Below are 19,280 nucleotides of genomic sequence, written 5' to 3'. Positions count from 1 at the left end.
TCCAAAAACCCAGACGTGGAAAGGAGATCACCTAAAGAGTGTGTTTAAATGACATCAAATCCTCTTATATTTATACTAAAGTGAGGATGATGAATAGACACGTCGGTTGGGCTTCTAGAGCCTACATAAGAGCTAGTCGGCTTGATAATAATTACATAAACAAAATAAATTCATATCTCCATAAATACTTATCGGAATCGGATGATCTTTGGATCAATCCTACACCTCTCGACGAGAGGGATCCAATAAAAATATCAGCTGCCATAAATAAGCCGACCCACATGGAGTTTGGCCCTAGTTGCCAATTTAACAAAACTCCATGTGGGTCATCTTATCTATGGCAGCTGATATTTTTCTTGGATCCCTTTCATCGAGAGGTGTAGGATTGATCTAAAGATCATCTAATTTCGATAAGTACTCATGGAGTTATGAATTTATTTGTGTTATAAGACAATTCGTCAATGTCGGCCAACAACTGAATAACACCCACATGTGCTCAATGTTTTAGTATAAAAGGAGATGACTTGAGAGTCATTTCACACTCACTTCTCTCTTGATTTATCTCCACTTGTCTTGGGTTTTTGTGTGAGAGCAATCTAGGAGGAAGAAGCCCTAGATGTTGGAGGAAAGGAGGTTGCCCTAGCCACAACAAAGAAGACAGGCCATCAAAGCCATGGAAGGAACCTCTACGCTGCCCTATCACAGTCCTAAAGAAGCCCTAACCGCAGTCCTAAGGAAGCCCTAGTCGCAGTCCTAAGGAAGCCCTAGCCGCAATCCTAAGGAATCCCTAGTCGTAGTCCTAAGGACGCCCTAGTCGCAGTCCTGTGGATGCCCTAGACGCAATCCAATGAAGTGCATCACATACCTTGGAGAGCAACTCGTTAAAAGGGGGGAGAAGTTTGTTTTGGGCCGCAACAAGGGAGGCAAGACCAACGAAGAATTCAGGGACTGTTTGGCCGCAGCAAAAGGAGGTAGGCCGAAGTTGTTGGTGAGGGCTAGACTGCCCAGAAATTGCAGCGTAGGGTCTCCTCCCCTCTTAGAAGGGCAACTGCAGTAAAGGAGGGCACTTCTGGGCAGATTGAAAGGTTGTTAGGGACTATGTTTGAGTACCCTAATCAGTCCTGAATTGCAACAGTCAAAGGACCCTAGAACAGTGAGTTGTAGCATGCATTTTAGGTGCCTGGTGTGTGTGCAGCAAAGGTCTGTGGTAGGCCACAGGCCTAGCCACTCCTAAATAGGCCAACATGGAAGTGTTAGGGGCTGCCATATGCCCAGAACAACAGCATGAGGAGGCAGCCATGTTCAAGGTATGTTTTGGGCATGATTGTTGGGTTGCTGTAGGTTAATGGGACAACAAGAAATCATAGGAGCAACCATGACTAACAATGGGACAACAAGCAATCATAGGAGCAACCATGACTAACAATGGGACAACAAGAAATCATAGGAGCAACCATGACTAACAATGGGACAACAAGAAATCATAGGTACAACAGTGCTAAACATTGGGACAACATGTGTGACAACAAGGTACAACAGTGCTAAACATTGGGACACCATGTGTGATAGGAAGGTACAACAATGCTAAACATTGGGACAACATGTGGGGCAACAGCAAGGTACAACGTGCCAAATGGGACAACTAGGCAATGGTGCTTGGTAATGGGACAACAAGGCTATGATGTTTGATGGAGCATGGCAAATGGGACAGCAATATGCCAAACATGGAATGGCAATGTCACTAACAGTGGGACAACAGTATGACACATGGGATAGCAATGGCTATCATGGTGCAACTATGGCACATGGGACAGTTGTGGCAGCATGGTGCAACAATGACCCATGGGACAACAGTGGCAGCATAAGGTGCAACAGTATGATGTGTGCAACATGGTTATGAGGTCCAACATAGTGATGATGGGTGCAACATGGTGCAGCACGGTGAGGTGTAGCATGATGATGAGGAGCAACACAATGATAGGTGCAGCATGGTGATGGAGTCACTTGGGAGAATCAGTTGAAGCAACTTGTCTTCAACTGAGTTCAACTACCTCATGTATCATCTACTTAGAGACGATCTATGCTCTTATTTAGATAAGTCAAAGTGTTGACCTCTGTTGTAAATGTATTATGTCTCTCTCTCTCTCTCTCTGTTGAACTATTGAAGAACATATAAGAAGAATTGATCAAGGGTTTCCCCACATTGGGGTTTGTCCCTGGCTAGCGCCACATCTTGTGTCCTCTTGTCTTGGCTTGTCTTCTGCGATCTATGTTTATGTTCTATCTGCAATTTACTTTAACGTTGATGTGATTGCTAATCTGGAAAAGATATTGAGCTAACTGTGAAAATTGAAATAAATTGCTCTAAGCATAGAACATACCTAAAATTAACAAAGGTAGCACTCATATGTGCTCATCAATAATCAACATCAACATCTCCATACAATGATATATCATAAGAATATCTCAGACCAAGAATAGATCATATCATGCAAACATCTCGAAGGATTCTTGGCAGCAATGTGTATGAAGTGGCTCAATCATGAACTTATTCAGGTTTTATTCATATCATATATATACATATGGATGTTCAAAACGAAACATCAATGCTTCATTCAACTGTCGGATGCCATGTCAAGTTCTACATCTTTAACTTCAAATTGGAGTGTCCAAGGATTTCCGCTTTTCAAAGCTTCTTCCGTAGATTCACAATATAGATTATGTTTTCCAAATTGCATAATTCAATTCATCATGCCATGATACATTATTACGATTTTCAGAAGCCATCTCCCTCTTACTTACATCATTAGAGGCTCTTTACCTGACAATAGTAGATGGTCAGTTTATAAAACCAAAATCAAAATCAAAGTCATACCTTGGAACACTTACGAGGTAAAGGCTTGGATCAACACATCATCCTAGCTTCAACAGATAACTGTTAATTCAGACATATCTGGATTGGGGGAGCTTGCTTCATGCAATGCTCACTGCAACCATAACACTTTACCAAACCATCAACCCTTCATAAATCCTTATTGTGCAATCAAACCAACTAAATCAACTCATCAATGTTTAGAAGCCGGATCAATACTAGTACCAAAAGTCATCAATATCTCAGTGTCAATTCTTTGAACCAGATGACAGGTAGGGCTTTCCTAGAGTTATGACATCATCTATTATCATGCCAACAGGTTGTCATCATCCATACAATATCAATCAAGTTATTCCCATAATACAAGTCATAGGAAGTCACTATGCTCATATATCATTGTCATCAAGACAAATCATCAGTCGTCAAGTCAAAACATTAGACATCATGTCAATATCCAAGTTTGCTATCATAAAACATATCTCAATCATTGAGTCAGAGATCTAGGTCATCATCAGACATCATACAACTCATATATATCAATCAGCCAAAATATGTCAAACTCTTGTAGCACAAACTTCAAACATAATGACATATCTATATGTATGTCATGGTCACCTGCAAACATTAAAACTTCCCTGCTTTCAAATCTTTCGGATATCTGCTACTTATCTGTGGAACTAACATCCTCCAGGTGAACATCTTGATTCAGAGTTCAGACAACTTCAAAAATCTTCAGATGATGGTCAACTGTAGTCAAACCCTTGGATGCTCCCTTCAGGTTAGCATGGGAGCATCTTTAGCTGCCTGGACGCTACCTAGGCCTTAGCATGCGTGCGTCCAGGGACGAGAATTCCCGGTTCTATACCTGCAATCGGAGTAGAAACCCCAATTTCTGAACAAGCTTCAAATGTAAGACCTTGCTGTAGATCAATAATGTCAGATGCACATAAATCATATTTCAACAGTACAAAATGCAAATAGTAATAAGAGTAAGAATCTTGAGAAGAGATTCTCCCTCTGACTGGGAATCTACTTCATTCGTATTCTTTCATGTCATCACCCTCTCTTTACTAGAGTCACGCAATAGCGGATCTGTTAGATCATAGAATAAAACATATATCCATCATGGTCATAACATGCTTACACCAACTACTACATCATGACATCAATCTTTCATCAAAGGTTAGATTCACATGATAGAAACGACAGACAGGTGTGACAACATACTTTAAAGATCATGAACACAATATCACTTCTATCAAGTCAATCCATCAGGTTAGGGCATTCAGTTTTACCATATGCCATAATTACTATCAAAGACATGACCATAGTTAATAAGAGATCTAGAGTATCAATCTCATAGTTCTATCATCAAGGTTACCATAGGACCAAGTCAGGTCATTCAATAAAACTTTACCAAAACAACAAGAGTGTCAACATACTTTCATCATACTTATCACAAGCATTATCAGTATCAATGAGGTAACCTTCTATAAGAGATCCATCATGTCAAGTGCATGTCAAGTATCAAGAGTATCATTTACTAGAGTCAAGGTACTAGCCTTCTTCACAGAATCAGGATCTCCAAGAACAACAGATGTTAGCCAAACATCAAGTTATGCCACTATATCCAAGATCAACAATAAGTAACCTCATAGAATCAAGAAGATCAACATGATCAAAATATTCAATACCAAGTGCACCATTTCATCATAAGAAACATAAGTCCAAATCTCTTTCATATGCAAGCATGAGCCATTTGTGAAGGAGACATTCTCAACATACCATAAGGCTTACCTAGTCATCCAATTATAGCTGAAACATAACATTGAAGCAATATACCTTTCATACCTGTAGTGTTCAAGTACCTGTGCACCTTCTCATAGGCAACTTGTGGTTCTTGTCACCTTTTCATCAAGTGCCTCTTTACCTCTTTCCAGATCTAGCTTTTCTTTCCTGCATCTCAAATGATCCTCAAGAGGGATCTACTTATCACATCTCATCAAGGAGGTTAGATACATCCATATACTCAAATATACATGCAGGAAGTATAAGCAATGATCAAAACAATAATTATAATAATCAGATCCATAAGTCTAAACAAGAGTAAAGGCACAAAGAAACATCATAAGTCAAGGAGTACTTATCTTAAATGATAGGTGATCCTCTCCCTCTTGAACCAGCCTTCAAGAGACATCACTATCCATAGTTCACATAAGATGTTGCCTTCAATCAATTTTATTAGCAACCCGCCATCTAGGGCTTCATCAAATCTGTCCCAAGTGCTTGAGCATCTTTACATAGATCATGCTATAGCTTCGTACATCAAATCTCAAATCTTTGCCATAAACCAGGGTTTCTCTCAAACCCTAATCATCAAATCCTTGTGCACTAACTAGCTAGGGTTTCCTTCATACTCTAGAATTCTTTTAGGTCTCTACTATCCTCTATTTGCTTCCATCAAAAGTGTCTCCTTCGAGTTGATCACCATGGCTTTTCTTCAGCCCACCTATGATGCCATTTTAATTTTTCATAGGGCTATATTGTTCTTTGCTTTGATAATTGCATTTCTTCATTAATACATTAAGTTCACCCCATATCATTATTACATTATTCAGATCTACACCATTATTCATTAGCATATGCAATTATTTAGAAATAACAACATCACCATCATCAATGCAGCGGAACATAAAGCAACAATAGAAGAAAAGCATGCACACATAGAGACACTAGGATTGGTCGGAGACCAAGGCAAAACCCACTGTGTGGAAATCCCTTGCAAATCTTCTTCTAATAGATTGTCATCAAATGATTCAGCGAAAGATGGTATGATGATCCATATTTTCACAACAACTAGAATATCCATGAAATGCATCTAAACATCAAAACTCTGATTCAGAAAACTGTAATGTACTGTTATTCCCTGTAGCTTGCTGTCGAACACTTCTGTCATTGAGCGAAATCTTCGAAACACTGAAATCTCATCTGGGAGTCTCGGACACAGGGAGGAGCTATGCAGGCAACTATGACAGACATGGTCGCTCTTTGTGAACTGCATGATAGCGACTATGGAAGCTCCGTTGCTCCCATACCATTTTGTGCAAGCGACCGGGGTATAAATTGACCCAGACTCCCGGTCACTCATGAAGACTTTGTGCCAGCGTTCAAGGGTCCCTAGTCACTCTCATGACCACTGTGTGCCAGCGTCCAGGGACTCAAATGCTCAGTTCTATGCCAGCGACCTGGAATTAGAAAACCCTAGTTAAATGCGAGCTTCATCTTGAAATTTTGGACCCTTGAGCAAGCTTCCTCCGTCAGACCTGTGTGAGCCAAGACCAACTAGAAGAGGAGAAGAGAGCTTGATTAATGTGTCCAAATGAGCTTGAGGTCTTTTCTATTTATAGGCTTCCATAAGGGTCCCCTTGACCTGTCCATTGGTACATGTGCATAGAGCTGACTTGATCCAGAATATCTGTATGAATAAAATAATTCATAACTCCTACTCGTCCAAATGAGGTGATCTTTAGGTCAATTTTGGTCCTCTTGAGAAGAGGAATCTGATGCCATCATCATCTCCATCAAATGAGTAGTCCAAAGTGGAATTTTACCGCAGTTGCATATTTTTAACATTTTCTAATCTATATTTTACTTTTGTGCCAGAATAATGGTACACCTGCACATGATGAATTGAACTTCCAAGTGTTGAAAAATCTAGGGCATAGTAGTGTAGTGTGATTCTTTGTTACTTGATAACAATTTGTGGAGTCTTTTTACTCATCTTGTTAGCTTATGCTTCTTCTTCTTATTAGTGCATATGTGTGTGCTTCATCAAACTGCTACCAAAACATAAAAACAAGAACACAAGACGTTGGCTCTTTGCCAGGACCAAAACCTCTCTTCTCTTGGGAGGAAAAACCTTTGATGGATTTCTCTTATTGAATCTTCTATTGATCAATGCCAAACCCTAGACCCCTGACAAAGAGATCCTCCAAGCACAAGTCAAGTCTTCACTCCTTTCTGCACCATGTACTTTGACACTTATTCTGGGACTTCGTCGTCCTTCCTCTGGCACTTCGTTCTTCTTTCAACTTCTTAGTAACCTTGTTGTACTTGCTCTAGAGTAGGTGTCTTTCACTTATGATGATCCCTCACTCTCCAACCAAAGAACCTTTTCTTGACTGTCGAGGGAGGGTTGTTATGACAATAGAGATAGCCTCCTATTTCCTCGCATGTGTGACTGTAATGGCTTTTAGGACAACCCTATTTCCTTCGTTCTTCTTTCTTACTTCTTTGCTTGAGTGAGAGGCACTCTAGATGAATGTACTTGGCCCAAACGATGAAGTTTATAGGACTGTGGTAGAGGGCTGCTATAACAGCAAAAATACCCTCTCTTCCTTCGCACGTGTGACTATTTTTTGCCCTAGAAAACAATCCTGCACCTTCGCTGCCCCTCCTTTCTTCGTTGCACCCTTGGACCTTTTCCTTAACTTCCTTCGTTCCTTTTTCACTTCTTTCACTTGCGGATTTCAGAGCTCAAGTTATGCGTTGTATGAGGAGTGGACAACCTCTATAAATAGAGGTATGTCCCTCCTCTTTAGGCCGACTTATCTGTTGTTTGTAGGCCGACTTGATTGTCTCTTAGGCCAACTTGTCTGCTGCTTGTAGGCCGACTTGTAGAGTAGACTTCAGATGGAGTTGTATGCTTGAATGAGCTTCTTGATGGTGCCATTGCTTGGAGGAGACTTGTGACTTTGCTTGGAGATATTCTCTTGACCATAATACATATACATACAAGGTATAACATGCCCTTAATGTCTTCAACTTATTCTTTTGACTATTTGACTCACCTATAACACTTTAAATAGTGCTGAACCTATTTCAATGAGCAAGAAACTCATTGACATATATTATAAAAATAATATTTCTTTTTCTTGAATAAATACAAATATCAAAAGTACATTTATGAAGACCGAACCTAGTTACCTTTCCTTCAACACTCCCTCTTAACTAGGGAGGTATTCATACAATATTACAAGGTGTTTGGCTATTATCAATCTTGAAGAATTCACATAAGAGAAACCGGATTAGCAATCCATCTGTTATAGCATCATATCCATCAGCGTTGTCATAGTGCAAGGCCTTGACTAACAACGCCATCTCTTTACGAGACCATGAGCTGCAATGCTGGCGAGACCATTGATTTATAGACACCTTCATCATTGTCTCTCAAGGTACATACCCACCCTGGTGTTTTTCGAGTATGACCTTCTAGGACTATTCTTATCTTGGATTCCCAGCCCTCAAAGAATATTGGTCCTCTTGCCTACTCTTGTCTTGGATGCCTTACACATCCTCAAAGAGTATTAGATGCCAGATGATTACCTAATCCTCCCATTCTTTCTTCCCAAATGAAGACAAGAATGTTGTGTCTACATTTCCATTCATGGCCTTCATCTAGACTTACAACTGTTAGTCCTGGTCTAGTGCATGACCCATGAAATGGAAAACACAATTGTCACTCCTTTGTAACCAAGGGTGATTCAAAACTCTCCCTTGATCAGGACCCTGTCAAAGCTCTCTCTTAATTGGGGACTCTTTCCTTCATCAACAACTTCTTCTTTGTGGGTCCTTCAGCTGCTTGATCTCCTTGCTTTCTTGATGTCGTGAAGTCTTTGTTCAACCTTCTTCTAGGTAGGGCACCATCCATCGATCACTTTCCTTCTTGGTTTGTCATGTCATTGCTTCGTGGAAAATGACTATCAGGTTTTCTTGTCATCTTGGCTACTCCTTTGTCATCTTGTCCATACTTCAGAATATTCTTCTCATGGATGCTTCGATGTACTTGCTAGGTTACATGCTTTGACCTAGTAGCCCATCATGACTTCATCCTGATATTGCTTCAACATTGAGTTTTCTTTTGTTGGATGGCTTCTTCATCACGACATCTTTGTAGAGTAGAATCAATTATCTGCACCTTTTGTATCTCAAAGGTTGGCCTTTATAGGTGTCAAGGGTCCTTTCTTCCTTTATCAGAGTTGTCCTATCTTCTTTCGGGAGATATCTTCAAGGCATCTTGTCAGATAGTGATTCTCGGTGATCATGGTGTTCTTCACATGCTTGATCTCTTTCTTCATTTGTTTCTTCTTAGATAGATAGGTCAACCATCTAATGCTTCTTGTGAGAGCATTCCTTCATTGCTTTCTTTCTGGACTTGTTAGCATCTCTTCTTGCTTTTTAGTCAACAATCTGATGCTCCTTCTTGGTATGTCCCTCCTCTTTAGGCCGACTTGCCTGTTGTTTGTAGGCTGACTTGATTGTCTCTTAGGCCAACTTGTCTGCTGCTTGTAGGCCGACTTGTGGAGTAGACTTCAAATGGAGTTGTATGCTTGAATGAGCTTCTTGACGGTGCCATTGCTTGGAGGTGACTTGTGACTTTGCTTGGAGATATTCTCTTGACCATAATACTTATACATACAAGGTATAACATGCCCTTAATGTCTTCAACTTATTCTTTTGACTATTTGACTCACCTATAACACTTTAAATAGTGCTGAACCTATTTCAATGAGCAAGAAACTCATTGACATATATTATAAAAATAATATTTCTTTTTCTTGAATAAATACAAATATCAAAATTACATTTATGAAGACCGAACCTAGTTACCTTTCCTTCAACACTCCCTCTTAACTAGGGAGGTATTCATACAATATTGCAAGGTGTTTGGCTATTATCAATCTTGAAGAATTCACTTAAGAGAAACCGGATTAGCAATCCATCTGTTATAGCATCATATCCATCAACGTTGTCATAGTGCAAGGCCTTGACTAACAACGCCATCTCTTTACGAGACCATGAGCTACAATGCTGGCGAGACCATTGATTTATAGACACCTTCATCATTGTCTCTCAAGGTACATACCCACCCGGGTTTTCTTCGAGTATGACCTTCTAGGACTATTCTTATCTTGGATTCCCAGCCCTCAAAGAATATCGGTCCTCTTGCCTACTCTTGTCTTGGATGCCTTACACATCCTCAAAGAGTATTAGATGCCAGATGATTACCTAATCCTTCCATTCTTTCTTCCCAAATGAAGACAAGAATGTTGTGTCTACATTTCCATTCATGGCCTTCATCTAGACTTACAACTGTTAGTCCTGGTCTAGTGCATGACCCATGAAATGGAAAACACAATTGTCACTCCTTTGTAACCAAGGGTGATTCAAAACTCTCCCTTGATCAGGACCCTGTCAGAGCTCTCTCTTAATTGGGGACTCTTTCCTTCATCAACAACTTCTTCTTTGTGGGTCCTTCAGCTGCTTGATCTCCTTGCTTTCTTGATGTCATGAAGTCTTTGTTCAACCTTCTTCTAGGTAGGGCACCATCCATCGATCACTTTCCTTCTTGGTTTGTCATGTCATTGCTTCGTGGAAAATGACTATCAGGTTTTCTTGTCATCTTGGCTACTCCTTTGTCATCTTGTCCATACTTCAGAATATTCTTCTCATGGATGCTTCGATGTACTTGCTAGGTTACATGCTTTGACCTAGTAGCCCATCATGACTTCATCCTGATATTGCTTCAACATTGCTTTTTCTTTTGTTGGATGGCTTCTTCATCACGACATCTTTGTAGAGTAGAATCAATTATCTGCACCTTTTGTATCTCAAAGGCCGACCTTTATAGGTGTCAAGGGTCCTTTCTTCCTTTATCAGAGTTGTCCTATCTTCTTTCGGGAGATATCTTCAAGGCATCTTGTCAGATAGTGATTCTCGGTGATCATGGTGTTCTTCACATGCTTGATCTCTTTCTTCATTTGCTTCTTCTTAGATAGATAGGTCAACCATCTAATGCTTCTTGTGAGAGCATTCCTTCATTGCTTGCTTTCTGGACTTGTTAGCATCTCTTCTTGCTTTTTAGTCAACAATCTGATGCTCCTTATGTGAGCATATTCTTTTGTTGACCTTCATAGCAGTGTGGTACATGCATTCGAGCATGTTCTTGGTGAAAGAGATTCTTTCATGCTTGATCATGTTATAGAACTATACCCATGACTCAATAATATACAAATGATAATATGACTAAACTTTAATGCATACATACCTCATCTTAATTCTCCTTTGATCATCCTTTGGTGTGGCCCTTCTTGCTTCATCTTAGCTTGCCTACATATCATTCTTTTCTTGAAACCCATGAATGGGATTCCCAATGAGACATTTGCTTTGGTCCATGAACCTTCTTTTTGAAGATTCCATCATAGAATCTTAAAGATCTTTTCCTTGCAAATGTTTCCTTTCTTTTGATGATGTAGGTCTTCTAATATTCTTGTCATGATCAGATTTTCTTTCATCATATATGAGGGCCTATACTAGGTATGCTTCTTTTGCATGAATATCTTGAGCTATATCTGCCATGCTCCTATATTCTAGAAGATATTTTCACCCATGCATGATTTATTCTTATTCTAAATGCTACATCTTCATGAGTATCTAGAATTCTATGTACATCATGCTGCTAGATTCTAGAGGGTGTTTCTAGCCATGCAATTTTAATTTATTTCTACATGCTCCTATCCTACTCAAAACTTTGATAGAAGTCTAGAAGTAAAGAGTTTGACCTAGTCATAGTAGAGATCTGAAGGATCTTCCTTCTTTTGCTTCTTTCCTTCCTCTTTCATCTCTAGAGTTATGTGAGCTTCTTCCCTCTTCCTTTTGTTGTTGTCTTTTTTAAGCTTAGGACAATTTCTTTTGTAGTGTCCATATTCTTCGTGGACCAAATTTTCCAAATTCACCATTTTTTTTTGCCATGGTAGCAAATGCTTGCTCCTTTGCTCCCACATCTTCTTTTGCCTTAAGTCTAGTTTTCTCTGTCCTGCATAGAGACCACATTTCACTAAGAGTGGTTGCTTCCTTCTTGGCATATATGCTTGATGTGAAGTTTCCCCACTCCTCAGGTAGAGCATTGAGTACAACAGTTGTCATCTCTCTATCAGACATGACTTCCCCAAGCTCTTGAAGTTGACCTCTCATTTCAGAGATTGTCATGAAGTAGGGAGCTATTCCTTCTTTTGTTATTCCTCAGAGATATTACTTCTCTGGTTGTGGATACCGAGAATAACTCTACTAGCTTATCATAAATTTCTTTTGATGTCTCAAACTTGGAGACATAAGGAATGAGAGAGTCTTTGATTGATTCTATCAGAATCCTTTGAGCTCTTGTGTCATCCTTATTGTACTTGGCTAAGGCTTGAGTCTGTTCCTTAGCAGGGATATTGATATTCCCTTTGACTTGTTCTAGGAGTTCATTCTCCTTGAGTAGTAGATCGGTCCTCTTCCTCCATGCAAGAAAGTTATTGGTAACTACCAATTTATTGCTTTCTTGGCAAAAAGACATTGAAATATATTCAGAAGGGGACATGTACTTACTTGATTGATTTTGAGATGTAATGGATTTGCTTCCTCCTTGAAGACTTGATGGCTTGTCTTCCCTGGATCTTGATGATCTTCAAGTTGCCTTCTCCAAGTGGACTTGCTTGGTAATGAGGTTCGCTTAAAGACTTATAGCTTGATGTAGGTCTTGCTTCAATCTGCTCTTCTTTGTAGGTGCCTTTATACAAGGCTCTTCTTCTAGCTTTGTAGACCTCCTTGATGATTGATGGATTGTAGACCCTTATTGTCTTTGAAGTGATTGAGTCTTTTAGGCTTGAATCTTGATGCTTCAACTTTGTGGATGCTTCTTCTTGATGAGTGTTCTTGAGTTGCCCTTTCCTTGATGTGTCACCTACGCTCTGAAACCATGTTGAAGAATCTAGGGCATAGTAATGTACTGTGATTCTTCGTTACTTGATAACAATTTGTGGAGTCTTTTTAGTTATCTTGTTAGCTTATGCTTCTTTTTCTTCTTCTTATTAGTGCATATGTGTGTGCTTCATCAAACTACTACCAAAACATAAAAACAAGAACACAAGATGTTGGCTCTCTGCCAGGGCCAAAACATCTCTTCTCTTGAGAGGAAAACCCTTTGATGAATTTCTCTTATTGAAGCTTCTATTGATCAATGCCAAACCCTAGACCCCTGACAAAGAGATCCTCCAAGCACAAGTCAAGTCTTCACTCCTTTCTGCACCATGTACTTTGGCACTTCTTTCGGCACTTTGTTTCCCGGCACTTCGTCCTCCTTCCTCCGGCACTTCGTTCTTCTTTCAACTTCTTAGTAACCTTGTTGTACTTGCTCTAGAGAAGGTGTCTTTCACTTATGATGATCCCTCACTCTCCAACCAAAGAACCTTTTCTTGACTGTCAAGGGAGGGCTGTTATGACAACAGAGGCAGCCTCCTATTTCCTCGCACGTGTGACTGTAATGGCTTTTAGGACAGCCCTATTTCCTTCGTTCTTCTTTCTTACTTCTTCGCTTGAGTGAGAGGCACTCTAGATGAATGTACTTGGCCCAAATGATGAAGTTTATAAGACTGTGGTAGAGGGCTGCTATAACAGCAGAAAGACCCTCTCTTCCTTCACATTTGTTCTGCCCTAGAAAGCAGTCCTGCACCTTCGCTGTCCCTCCTTTCTTCGCTGCACCCTTAGACCTTTTCCTTAACTTCCTTCGTTGTTATTCACTTCTTTCACTTGCGGATTTCAGAGCTCAAGTTATGCGTTGTATGAGGAGTGGACAACTTCTATAAATAGAGGTCTGTCCCTCCTCTTTAGGCCGACTTGACTGTCTCTTAGGCCGACTTGTCTGCTGCTTGTAGGCCGACTTTTAGTGTAGATTTCGGATGGAGTTGTATGTTTGAATCATAGTTTTAAAATTCGGCCGTTTCGAAACCGAAACGGCTGAGTTGATCCGTTTCGTTGCCCTGAGAAGTGACTCGGTAGAAGAAACGGTTCGTTTGGCTGAGTCAGCCATGGCTGACTCGGCCAACTCGGCCGTTTCCATACTGACTCGGCCGAGTCACAAACAGCGGCCCTTAACCCCAGTGAAACATCGATTTAACAATTTTTTAATGATTTTTTAAGGTGTTTGCTGATTGGTTTGGACTCCAATGTGTTTTATGAATTAGTTAAATGTTATTTGAGGTCCATTTCCCCCTCCCAAACCCTATTTAACACACTCAAATGCTCTGTACTATTGATATGCTATTCAAATTTCATGGTAATGTTAAATTCTTAAAGTAAAAGTGACATTCTCTTTAATCTTCATTTTCATCCTTTTACTTAAATTTTTAACATTACCATGAAATGACTCAGGATGTTTGAGAGTGGTTTCAACCTCATTGGATTTCATATGGAGAAAGTAGAATTTTAGATTTCATTCAAAATCCAGCAGACTTATCAGTTTTTCAGGATTTCAGGATTGGAGGATTGCAATGTTTCCATTGAATTTTGTCATGTATTAGGGTATGGAACTCGTATTTAATCAAGAGCACCAATCCCTCTATGTACCTTGATGTTAGTGACATTGGTTGTCGAACTCCTCTGGGATTTGCTCCCAAAGGAGGAGCTTTTGAGAATGTCGCTCCCTCTCTCGTTTTCGCTCTTGCTCCCCACTTTCGCTCCTGCTCCCAAGTAACACTGAGCCAGATGATGTTGGCAACTCTAGCAGTAGCCACTAGCCAGTAGTACTGGTCACAAACTTTTGTTGTAGAGGCCATTTATAGCCTCTTGGTTGTGTGTTTTTGTTTTGATCTCTATATCATCATCGTGTATGTATTGGACAATGCATTGGGTGCCATTTTGATATAATGGATATATTCATGAGCCTACTTTGATCAATATATTGTCTTCTATCTATATTCTAACGCTGTGTGTTTGGGAACATGAATGAAAATCTTTAAAATTATGTTTTTATAAAAAATAAATATTTAATGTATTTTTTACAACGACGGAGTCATTGAAATCGCGCTGGCCGAGTCGGAGTCGGAGTCGGAGTCGACCCTTGGCCGAGTCGGAATTTTAAAACTATGGTTTGAATGAGCTTCTTGATGGTGCCATTGCTTGGAGGAGACTTGTGACTTTGCTTGGAGATATTCTCTTGACCATAATACATATACATTCAAGGTATAACATGCCCTTAATGTGTTCAACTTATTCTTTTGACTATTTGACTCACCTAGAGCACTTTAAATAGCGCTGGACCTATTTCAATGAGCAAAAAACTCGTTGACATATATTATAAAAATAATATTTATTTTTCTTGAATAAATACAAATATCAAAAGTACATTTATGAAGACTGAACCTAGTTACCTTTCCTTCAACACCAAGAAGGCTGCACTTGCACATTCTATTGTGTCTTCTCCTGCACCTCTTGTTATATTTGATTATTTTCTGTGTGTGCAACTGCAGTTTTAATTGTTTATAAAAGTGTGGCTGATTGTGATAAGTGCTAAGATTTTCATTAATATTTTGATATATATTATCAAACACATCCCTGATTATTCCCTTTCCCCTCATTTTTAGAACTCCATTTTCCTTGAAGACATTGTGATGTGTTTTGACCGCTTTCTTCCTAAAATATGATTTATTGGCTAATAGTCTCCCAGTTAAATGAATACCAGAGATGAGCGACTCTATAACTATCTTATTTCACTAAATCTTGTTTTTGGGATATGCAGAAAGCTGATTCCAAGGCCTGAGCACTGGGGTGGTTACCGGTTAAAACCAAAAGCTATTGAATTTTGGCAAGGACAACCGTCACGGCTACATGATAGGTAACATAGATTTGTCAAAATTTTGATATTGAAAATCTTTTACTCCTAACGGATTAATTTGTTCCTTACTTCGGCTGTCGTTTTTGTTCTGTGGATTTTGAATAAATGTTTTCTTCTGAGGACGATGAATACTACTGAACTACAGGTTGCTCTACTCAAGAACTGAGATCAACGGAAAGCAAAATTGGAAGATTGAACGGTTGGCTCCATAGCTTGACTCTCCTAGTTTTTTCTGCAGCAAGAGTTCATCAAAATCTTTGTCTAAGCGTAGACTTTAATGTTGAATGTGAGTGATAAAACATATTTTAACATTCCCTCTAGTTCAGTGTATATATTTTTTAGGCAAAATAATTATTATCATTAATTTCTGATGTTGAACTGTGGCGTAAACATGATTTTGAGAATTTATAGCGATGAAATCTTTGTGTTAAATATCTTTTGCAGCTATGGAGCTCTATCAAGCTGTTGTAAGCTATTTTCTGATGCTTCAAAACTTTGACATGAAACTGTACTTATATATATATATATATAGTACTAATTACTGTGGCTTCATAAGCCTGCTAAAACCGCTTCTCCTTTGAGATAAGTTCAGTTTGCAGCCAAGATTTCACTGGCTGGAATGGTTGATTGATTGATTTTAATGCTGACTAAGCTGAACAGCCTAAGGGACCAAGGGAACAACAGTCCTAACGCATTTTAGATGTTGGACTTTCTGTTATAGATATTAACTAAAAAGCTAACAGTCTGATTGATGTTATCCTTATCAAATAAATGATGCATATTGTTAACTTATCCCCATCAAATAAATGATACATATTGTCAACTTAGTATTTATTTCAACCTTTAATCTATTTTCATACTAAATCTTATCCACAAATTTGATGTACTGTGTGTTTCTTTCTCCATCTACCTTGGGAAATTTTATAACCACGTATGCAGATGAATGTAAAGGCAAAATATGTTGGAGATAATTATAATGCCAAATGTCATTAACAATCTTGCGGTAATATGCCACAGGTTCGTTTGTGTTAGGCTACTCGTGCTGAATACACGTACCACCCCCTGAACTATCCTATCATACATTACATCATTGATAGTACTGTAAGACATAAGGTTGTCTAACCATCTAACTTTATCACTAACTGTTATCGTTATCTTTGATTTTTTAATGCCATGTGACTCTACTTGCACGTTATTATGATGTTCACTTAATACATTAATACTTCTGTATATGAGTTTTGTTTATTTGTTTTTTGAAATTGTAGGAATGTTACATGAGTTTCTTTAATATAGGAATGTTGCAAACATGGATAGGAATGTATTGAATGGTTAAAAGTTCTGTTTAAATGTGCATGGGAAGGAGCGATAGAATATATTAAAAACAAAAAATGTTAAAAATAATTAAAAAAAAATGTTAAAAAAAATTAAAAAAGATATTGGTTATATATATATAATTATTGCTATTTTTTAAAATTATTTTTACAATAGAAATTATTTACCTTGTTAACATATACTTATGTTTATGTGCAGAATGTTATTATTTTTATAATAGAAATTACTTACCTTGTTAACATATACTTATGTTTATGTGCACAATGTTTCTAAGGTAGGTGACTTTATATTATAATTATCTTTTTCATTAATAAATGTTGAAAACCAACTTATCTTTATTCATGAATACCATGAAACTCTTGCCACGTGGACAACAAAGATTTGTGATTACATTAGCTATCTTTCAGTGCATTAATCAATGTTCCAAGGGGACATGTCCCCTGGGATAGGGGGTGTGCCCCCAACATTTCCCAGACTCTTGTAATTGGTCAAGGGGGGTACCTGGGGAATTGCGGAGAACGTTTCATCAGTGTGATCTTTATTCATGAATACCATGAAACTCTTGCCACGTGGACAACAAAGATTTGTGATTACATTAGCTATCTTTTAGGGCATTAATCAATGTTCCAAGTTTTAGATGATCCAAAATAAAATATTATCATAGGTTATAAAGTTAGAATAAAATAATTATTAATTTAAGATATTAAATTAATAATTATTAATCTAGAATATTTAATTATTAAGTGTAGACATTTAGAATTAGAATATTGTTGTAAAAGATATGACTCTACAAATGTGTCCTATCTTAGACTCTAATTTAGGAGAATTGTTAGTAAATTGTTTGAATATTTTTATTGTAAATGGACACTTGTTATTTTATAAGTGATCCATAATTAGAGGTAGTTAGGACATTGAGCTTATAAATAGCTCATTGCAAGAGTGTTTGGTTGTTCGGGTGTAAACTCTTGCAAAATTCCAGATGTAATTGCTTTTCTTATTAATAAAATTACGTGTCTGAGGACACTTCTGCTATCATTGTGGTATCAGAGCTCCAGTAATGCTGCAGCTGATATGAGGAGATTCCAACTCTACAGGCACATGGAAAAATCCATTAATTTGGTCAGTTAATATTTGGTATTTAATTTTTTGTTTTTTTTGGAAAATAAATTTAATTATATCTTTGATTTTAGATTGAGTTGAAATCAATGGATTGCCTGTCACAGTAGGCATTCATAAGTTTGAGCAATTGAGTGCTCCTCTTAATCTGAAAAAAATATACCTTTGCATTCATTTAGGTACTGTAAAGTACCACTTTTTTTTCGATTGGAGCCCCCATTTTTTCTTGCAGCTGTGCTTGAATACCTAGCAGCTGAGGTTTTTTGCGTTTGACATCCATCCCGACACTCAAAGTGGCAAGGCGTTCTACTTGGCGATGGAACAGATGTTCTGGGCGATATCAGTGCCCTGATATTCTTTTTAGTCCCCACGAGGAAATCGACAAAAGTCTCCTCAGATGTATCTCTTGCAATGCTTGAAACCTTCTCTGTATTCTAGGCAAGCCACTAGAAATCCCAAATGAAGTAGAAGTCTTCAGAGAAGGCCGAACGTGGTTTGAGATGTGAAGGAACTGCCTACATGCTAGTGATATGGATCTCCAATGACCTGGTTGCGTAAGATGCTTGAACACGGTCCCCCAACATTCCTCTAGTAGTTATTTGGATTGCCCTTCCATGTTGATATATAAAGCCTACCGGCGTGAACCAAGGCTTCGATGATCGCCAAATATGACCCAATCGAATGCTCATGCCTCTTTTCCTTCCCTACTCAATCAAAGAATCTAACCGCCAAATCAACATCATTGAGCAAATGTTGCAATACCCCAGTAACAAGGCGGGCATTCAGTTGGGCTGCAAACTGTTGAAGAGAGTCCCAGCGGCTTTGCATTATTGCAGAACAAACATTGTGGATGAATCCCTCTTCTTCTATGGTTAATGGTGAAATGCGTCTTCTGGAATTGAAAGGAATGTGTGTCTTCTCAAATTCACTGGTAGGAGGCATATTCCACGAGGCGGCCAGACGATCAGGACCGACATGAGCTTTGTGTACTAGATGTTTGAAGCAGATCAGGACCGAAATGGGGCATATTCCAAAGTGCAGTTTGAATGGTTATTTAGAAATTTAAAGAACATATCTCTGCTAAAGATATTTTACAAATGATGAAGTTAGAAAAGCCCCAGAATGTGTTGCGGAAAGGTTGCATTTTTAATGTTCTGTGTATCCATGCTTTTATAATTTGCTTATCTTCTGTTGACCTTTGAGTTCGCCTAACATAAAACAAGCCCCCCATGTCTAATGGAGAAATGA

The 19,280-nt window shown here is 38.6% G+C and overlaps 1 protein-coding gene and 1 long non-coding RNA gene across 4 annotated transcripts in view; both read left to right on the top strand.

Annotated features, from left to right (window-relative positions):
- LOC149251347 (pyridoxin (pyrodoxamine) 5'-phosphate oxidase) overlaps positions 1-16,376 on the top strand; it is a 172,350-nt gene extending 155,974 nt beyond the window's left edge. For 2 of the 3 annotated variants that reach the window (XM_089459362.1, XM_089459363.1), the window contains exons 14-15: positions 15,489-15,584; positions 15,730-16,016. In XM_089459362.1, the coding sequence (XP_089315488.1) occupies positions 15,489-15,584; positions 15,730-15,796 (163 nt within the window). In that variant the 3' untranslated portion in view covers positions 15,797-16,016. The other variant, XR_016266872.1, reaches the window with a different exon arrangement.
- An 809-nt stretch (positions 16,377-17,185) lies between these two features.
- LOC149251346 (uncharacterized) lies at positions 17,186-18,600 on the top strand. The gene is made up of 2 exons (XR_016265980.1): positions 17,186-18,035; positions 18,265-18,600. It is a non-coding gene; the product is annotated as an uncharacterized LOC149251346 (long non-coding RNA).
- Positions 18,601-19,280: the final 680 nt, after the last annotated feature.

The sequence above is a fragment of the Pinus tabuliformis genome, chromosome 7, assembly GCF_031772625.1.
Source record: "Pinus tabuliformis cultivar Carrire ecotype Pingquan chromosome 7, CPIR1, whole genome shotgun sequence".
In the NCBI taxonomy this organism is placed as follows: domain Eukaryota; kingdom Viridiplantae; phylum Streptophyta; class Pinopsida; order Pinales; family Pinaceae; genus Pinus; species Pinus tabuliformis.
The sequence above is the reverse complement of the archived record's forward strand: the minus strand, read 5'-3'. Positions and strand labels throughout refer to the sequence as shown.